General features: G+C 35.5%; 1 protein-coding gene across 10 annotated transcripts; it reads right to left on the bottom strand.

Annotated features, from left to right (window-relative positions):
* Window positions 1-3045: 3045 nt before the first annotated feature.
* LOC131153462 (non-functional pseudokinase ZED1-like) lies at window positions 3046-6142 on the bottom strand. 10 transcript variants are annotated; one of them, XM_058105801.1, is made up of 4 exons: window positions 5848-6073; window positions 4114-4346; window positions 3868-4021; window positions 3046-3751 (listed from the first exon to the last, which is right to left on the bottom strand). In XM_058105801.1, the coding sequence occupies exons 3-4, from the start codon at window positions 3931-3933 to the stop codon at window positions 3299-3301; spliced, it is 519 nt and encodes a 172-aa protein (XP_057961784.1). In that variant the 5' UTR covers window positions 3934-4021; window positions 4114-4346; window positions 5848-6073; the 3' UTR covers window positions 3046-3298. The 10 variants fall into 10 exon arrangements, with proteins under 10 accessions (XP_057961784.1, XP_057961781.1, XP_057961779.1 ...); XM_058105798.1 differs by adding an exon at window positions 5243-5466 and having other exon boundaries at window positions 3046-4021; window positions 5848-6035; XM_058105796.1 differs by adding an exon at window positions 5243-5466 and having other exon boundaries at window positions 3046-4346; window positions 5848-6142.
* Window positions 6143-7550: the final 1408 nt, after the last annotated feature.

Below are 7550 nucleotides of genomic sequence, written 5' to 3'. Positions count from 1 at the left end.
CCTCGCGGTTAATGTTCAATTAATCTTCTTGGAGCTGATGCTGTAAACCGAGCCACTAGCATGAGCACGGTTGTAATAGTGGTATAGCTAGGAGGAGGCATAGAATTAAGTTGATTCATTCATGAAGACCTCCAACTGGGCCTTCCTCTGCTGTATTGAGAAGAGGGGTACCTCGGCTTAGCCTTGTAGTGATTGGAGTAGCTAGGTTTAACTGTCTTGAACCCAACTCTGGTTAGGTATTATCCGTTTTAATTCATTGGCCTCACGAATTTGTTTTATGAGGGGCGTCTCACATAGTTGGAGTCCAAACTATCCTTACAAGCACCAGATCTCCCTATTACACATCCAATGTGGGATCTTAACAAGCTTTTCCTGTCTGATCTCCACTGCTCTCGTCAAAGTGACTTACACCTTTATGTAGGGTTCACCCCCATGATAGTACCTTCATGGTGGTTTTGATAATAGATGTAATGATTTTGAACCAAACTTCAGTAAGGTATTGTCTGCTTTGACTCACTAGACTCACAAGTTTGTCTTATAAAAAGCGTCTCACGTAATAAAACCTCACACCATTCTTATAAACTCAAGATCTTTCTAGCACACATCCAAAATAAGACTATGGCACTAGGCTTAATTAGTCAGTTGGACAACATTGACATGATAAAATTCATTAAAACCCCTATATGCAGTCAGCAGTGACTGTTCAACTTGTTACTCCAGTCATTGTTGCTAGTTTTTCTTTTTCTTTTCTTTTTTTAACGAAAACCCTAACTTTATTGACAGCCCTCACTTATGGCGGAGGAAAATTGTGGTTACAATCATGCCAAAAGGGATTTACAAAAGCAAAACAAGCCTAACAAAACCCGTACAAAAAACTAATACGACACTTTTAGTGACGAAATTCAAACCGTCACTAATACTTACAATCACGCAAAACCACTTTTTGCATGGAAACTATTCCGAAAAAATATTAGCGACGATTCTTGGGGTATTAGTGACAATTTCAATGCGTCACTAAAAGGCACTTATTAGTGACGGTTAATAAACTGTCATTAATAGTATTGTACTAGTAGAAAAAGTCAATAATATTAGTGACGATTTTTCTAAACTGTCACTAATAGTATGTTATTGACGACAGTTTATGGAAACCGTCACTAATAGTCTAGTATTAGTGACGGTTTATGGAACCGTCACTAATAATTTTTTTATTTTAAAAATATAAAAATAATTTATTTAACTATATTAGTGACGATTCCAAAAATTCGTCGCTATTAGTCTATTATTAGTGACGGTTTATGAAAACGGTCATTAGTAGTGTTTTTATTTAATATATATATATATATATATATATATATATATATATATAATTTTGTTAACTATATTAGTGATGGTTTGGAAATTCGTCACTAATAATAAGCTATTACTGACGGTTTATGAAAACTGTCACTAATAACAGACTATTAGCGACGAATGTTGTTAGCTGTCACTAATAGTGTTTTTTATTTAAAGATATATAAAAATAATTTATTTAACTATATTAGTGACGGTTCAGAAGCAAAGTTAGAATACAAACAAACTTAGTAAATTTAATTCATTTTAAGCACTCAGTGTCCTAGTCGGGCATACAAAGTCCAAACTGAGTGTGGTCTGTCCCGACACGTCCGTGACATTGAGCTCGACATTCTGGAACTGATGGTGCCCAAAAATTCCATGCCAATTGAAAATTATGCACTTAGAGGCGAACTTAGTAAACTTAATTGAATTTAACCATCAAAGTGTCTAATTTAGACATACAAGGTCATCTACAAAGAACAACATTTTTTACCATGTTCTTTGAAAGGTATCATTTGGATGGATAGATTGAGTCTCACTTCTTTTCGTCATTAGTTTATCCTCTCAATTTTTGTGTGGTTGGTTTAAATTTTAGTTTATTTTTTAATTTTTGCTTTGAAAGACCTGCTTAGATTTGTTTCTTATTTAACTTTGTTTGGATTTGTAGTCCTGTTTTGATTGGTTATTTGTATTATTTTTGGGAGACCTTTAATGTTTTTTATTTGTAATCTCTCAATACTTGTCTTATAACCACGGTATTCTTCTACCAAAAGTAAGGGTATATTAATAAATAATTGAAGGTGCCGCCCTCCTTTAGTTAAAAATAATAATAATAATTTTAAGGCTTAGGAGTGAAGGACAACTAAAAGGGTAGCCTGGTGCACAAAGCTTCCATGTATGCGAGATCCGGGGAAGGGATAGACCATGATGGATCTATAGTACGCAATCTTATCTTACATTTTTACGAGAGGCTGTTCCATGTCTCAAACCTATGACCTCCAGATCATACGACGATAACCTTATTGTTGTACTCAAGCTCTCCTTCGAGTGGAGGATAATTGATAGAATTAAATAATACATAAAACAAGAGAATCTACAAGATACCTTGAAATTTACGACTGTAACCTAGTTAAGATCTAATTAAGGGACAACCCTTAAACGACATGCGACTCCCCAAAAAAGTTAAAAGGTGCCTATCATTGAATGCAAAGGAGGGAGCTCCACCTATAAAAGGAATTTGGGGGAAAGTAAGGGAGAAGGCACGTTCTACACCGTTGCCTTACATGCTGCATATGCTCATATATGAGAGTACTTGTATCCTGCTCAAAAGAAAACACAACCAAACCTGATTGCCTAATTTTGGTACATATTTCTTACGATGGCAACAACACCAAATCCATCTGAAGCCTAGCATAAACAGCACACTAGAGCAAAGCAGAACACTGTGAGTTTAGTGATGAGTACGAAACTCAATCAATGGATTGAAAATCGTTGATGCAACTTACCCTAATTCTTTATTTCAACGGGAAAAAGAGAAAATGTACTTTTGACCATTTTGTTCTAGAACTTACAGTAATTCATATCAGGTTTATATAGCGAATGGCAGAACCAAAAAGAATTAAATTATGATAAATCATTAATTTTTATGAAGAAATTATATCAACACATATTACACACATTGTGTGTGCCCTATGTTAAAAGGATACAAAATAATTGAAAGCCAAGCAAGACGGATCATTATTTTTTGAGCCATCATACAGAAAACCTGGATGAGCTGCACAAAATTAGTGATAACATTACAAAAGTTATAAAAAAAAATATATCTGTACAAAAATAGTCCCTAGAAAAAAAGAAAATAAAATAAAAAATCGATTTTCTTATATCCAAATAGCACAACATAATCTAAGCCCAGAAATCCAACATAAGGATTGTAAATGACAACAAAGTTTAGTGGAACTAGTTTAAGCTAACAAGTTGCAGACTGCTCAATTTGTCTAAGTTGTTTTGCTACATCAGTCATTGTCGGCCTATCGTCTTCTGTTTCACTAATGCATCTAAAAGCAAGAGCAGTAAAATCTTGTAATTGTTGCTCTTTCTCTGGCCATCCTGCCTCTGTCAGTATGGTTGGATCCACAATCTTGTTGAACTCATTGCTTTTGATATAATGCTTCACACGAGCAGAATGTTCCCACATAGGACTGTCATCCTTCTCGTTCAGACAAGAAATGCTCTGTCCACTTAAAATCTCAAGTAGAAGCATACCAAAAGAAAAAACATCAGATTTCTCATTGGCACGACCGTGCATTGCATACTCCGGTGCCATATATCCTTTTCTTCCAACAATTCGAGAAACTTGTATGTGCGATTCGCCGTCAGGAATGGACATACAAAGTGATAAATCAAATAGCTTCGCAACATTCTGTTGATCCAAGAAAAAAATGTCAGGTGTAACATCCCTATGGATAATGGGTCTGGAAAAGCCCGTGTGTAGATACGCAAACGCATGTGCTATGTCCTTTGCGACCTTTAACCTACATTTCCATGGTAGAGGCGGCAACCCTCTTTCATTGGATCCATAGAGAGTGTCGGCCAAAGTTCCATTACTCTCAGTGAATTCGTACACTAGAATGGGAATTTCCGTCTCTAGGCTGCATCCTAAGAGCTTCAGAACATTCTTGTGAGTACTCATCTGAGAGGCAACAACAATTTCATCTATAATTGACTGAATACGATTTTGAAAATTATAATAAGGGTGAAACTTCTTAATGCAAATTGGCCTGCCTTCAAGAGTGCCCTTATACAATCTATAAACACAGTCATCAAGTAGAATGCGACTTTTGTCGTAGTTATTTGTTGCTGTTTGGAGCTCTTTAGCAGAGAAGCAACGGATAGGATTGCACTCTCCATTACAAGATGAGATCAACTGCTTCAGTAACATTCCACCGTTTCTCATCAAAGGTGTGTCAACTGTTGCTCGTGCATTCTTCATCCTCAACCATGCCTTCATCTTGTTCCTGGCATGAAATGCTAATGAAACAACAAAAAATGGTAGATGAGCTTGCACACGCACACATGCATGCCCACATAGCATGTACAAAATCATTTGCCATGAAAGTCACAGCCAAAATGATGAGAGTCTAGCAGCACAAGAAAATTTACTCCAAGCAACACGTTTACACATTTTATTCATGTAGAAAACCTTATTGATCTTTGCAAACTCAATTAAAATGCTTTCAGGGAGCTGATGTGTAACTTTTCAAAATCCCCTCTGCTGTGATCTTTATCATAAAATTGTCTTACAGACAGACAGTCCTTTGAGCCTTTCTCAATTAGAAATAAATAAATGAAATTACGAAAAAAAGGAGTCTGTGAATGATATTCAGTAAGTATTTTTTTCAGCTTTTAAAAAAAGTTGGCTTTTTAAATTTTTCTTGGAAAATTTTAAAAGTTCGAAACTTATAAAATCGAACTTTTTTCTAACAAATTATTCTTTTTTTTTTTAACATTAGAAAATCATTCACACATTGATTGCATTTCTTAAAATTATATATTTCATCATTTTAAAAAATTTCAGGTATCCAACATTTTTTCTCGAATCACTCAAGGTTAACTTTCTGCTTCTAAAGCTTATTTTTTTCTCATGAGAGACACACAATTTTTGCAATAACCTAAATCTGCCCCTTTGCATTCATCTTTATCAATCACAGTGGGGCTAAAATAAGCTTAAATCAATTTTAGACATTGTTTGTTTCCTTCTTTTTGAAGATCTTTTGACAAAATTTCACTGCAGAAAACACTGCAAGAAAAACTTAAATAACAATAATAACAATGTGAAATCTTTCACAAAAACAACCAAATTTGCACATATATTCGAATGACATGAATATCATGAGTGATAGAATTACCTTACCCTATGTTTGGGAGAGGTCTTGCATTTGGGTTTGTGCGGATTTAGATCAAATGTAAACAAAATTGCATTGAGTTTGGTCCGAGTCCACCCAAATCTAAATCCAAGACCAAAATCTATGCTCCCAATCGCAGAGTTACAATAATCGTGATGTAATTGATCATTAGATCACTCGTGATATACGCGTGTTGTGCGGATAGGTGTGCAAAGGATATTCCTCGACACCCCTGCTAAGAAGAGAACCCGTAGGTCACCAGCTCAAGCATGAGAATAATAGAACCAAATCAATCATGCAAAGCAAATTAAGCAAGAGCTTGTCCAGTTTGACAATAGAGTAGGTGACTCTAGGAATTTAGGCAAATCATATTGCACAGCATTTGAAAATAAAGTGTATGAGACAGACTTTAGCAATAGAACAATAGAAAAATTAATCAAAGGAGACCAAACAAGTGGCAGATATCTAACAGGTTCAAATCCGAACCTCAACACATAACCTTTAAAACCCACTTAAATCTATCATCCAGAAATCAATTAAATTATGTCTCATACTAATGCTACCCAAGATGAATCTCCTTGTTACATGAGAGCGAGAGGAAGAAGAAGAGTACCTGCAGTTTGAAGAGTACCAGGTGTTTGTTAAATTGCGCCCGAGAAGATGGGGAAGGAAGAGAGTGAGCAAGAAATTTATACATTAATTTTCCAACCATTCTCGATAGCTTTTCGGAAAGTTCATGCCCTCTTCCATGCAACAACCTCGCAGTAGAAGATGACCCAGTTGAATTTTTCGCGCGGTGGATCAATCCTAATTTCCTCTTGGACGTTAGCCGATCCATCACATTAACACGGACACTAATCTCATTTTTGTTCTATGAAAAATATGAGTCATGCTATTTTCTTTTCCATGATTGAACGTGATTAAACTAAACTAACTTATATAACTTAATTTGAATAAAGTTATATTAAATTTTTTAAATTCTATTTAAATTTAAATTTAAATTTAAAATTTAAAATTCATATTTACAAACACAACATTAATTTTTTCCAAAATATTTGAACGAAACAACTCGTTATTCCAAACATCAAATAAAAGAAACGCGCTACTTCACACAAATTACACAAGTTCATTTTTCGCTATTCTTTTACATTGCATGACGATGGATGATGGATTAAGTTCAATTCATAATTATCTATTTCTAATAATAGAATGATTATACTATAATAATTTGATAGTTTATAAATATAAAAAGAATTCTGGATCAGTTCTAATAGGTAATGTTGCTTCTTGCAAGATCATTGGCATAGGAAATGTAAAGATAAAGATGTTTGATGATGTTGTAAGAACATTGTGTAATGTAAAACATATACCTGAGTTGAGAAAGAGTTTGATATCTCTTGGCACTTTAGATTGTAATGGCTTCAATTACAAGTCCAAAGGTGGAGTCTTGACGGTATGGAAAGGTAATCTGACTATAATGAAAGGGCAGAAACTGGATGAGAATATTTACACATTGTAGGAAACTACTGTTGTAGGTGGAGTTGTAGCCGTGGATGCTGAATCGGATGAGACCGTCTTGTGGCATATGCGCGTTGGGCATATGGGGGAACACGACATGAAGGAACTACACAATAGGAAACTCTTGAAGGGCTTGAAATCATGTCAGCTGGTGAACGGGGCAAAGTTTATACCAATTATTCACAAGACAAAGGGTATTCTTGACAATGTACAATCAGATGCTTGGGGCCTAGTTAGAGTTGTATCAAAGGGTGGACATGTGTATTATGTGAGTTTCATTGATGATTACTCACGGAAGGTTTGGGGTCTACTTCATGCGTCACAAATCAAGTATGTTTGCCAAGTTTAAGATTTGGAAGGCTGAAGTGGAGAACCAGACGGGAGGAGAATCAAATGTTTAAGGTTCGATAATGGGACCGAGTATGATGATTCTTGGTTTATGTAGTTTTGTGCGGAGTAGGGTATCAAAAGACATTTTATAGTTCGTTGGACACCTAAAAAAAATGGTGTGACAGAACAGATGATCCGGACTCTTGCTGATAGAGCTCGATGACTCAGATTGAATACAGGGCTATGTCCACGTGTCTAGTGAGGAGAGGTCTAAGCTTGACCCGAAGTCTCGTCGTTGCATCTTTTTGGGGTATCCAATAGGTGTAAAGGGGTACAATCTATGGGACCCAGTGGAAAATAAGCTGGTGATAAGTAGGGATTTAGTCTTTGATGAGAAGACTATGGTGAAGCATACTTAAGAATGTGGTGAATAAAAAAAGGAGCCAGAAAGCTGGGGCAGTGATGAAC

The sequence above is a fragment of the Malania oleifera genome, chromosome 4 (genome assembly GCF_029873635.1).
Source record: "Malania oleifera isolate guangnan ecotype guangnan chromosome 4, ASM2987363v1, whole genome shotgun sequence".
Taxonomy (NCBI): domain Eukaryota; kingdom Viridiplantae; phylum Streptophyta; class Magnoliopsida; order Santalales; family Ximeniaceae; genus Malania; species Malania oleifera.
The sequence above is the reverse complement of the archived record's forward strand: the minus strand, read 5'-3'. Positions and strand labels throughout refer to the sequence as shown.

Excerpts from the sequence above, each read along its gene's own strand:
- LOC131153462 (XM_058105795.1), bottom strand. The coding sequence starts at position 4,435 with ATGATTTTGTACATGCTATGTGGGCATGCATGTGTGCGTGTGCAAGCT.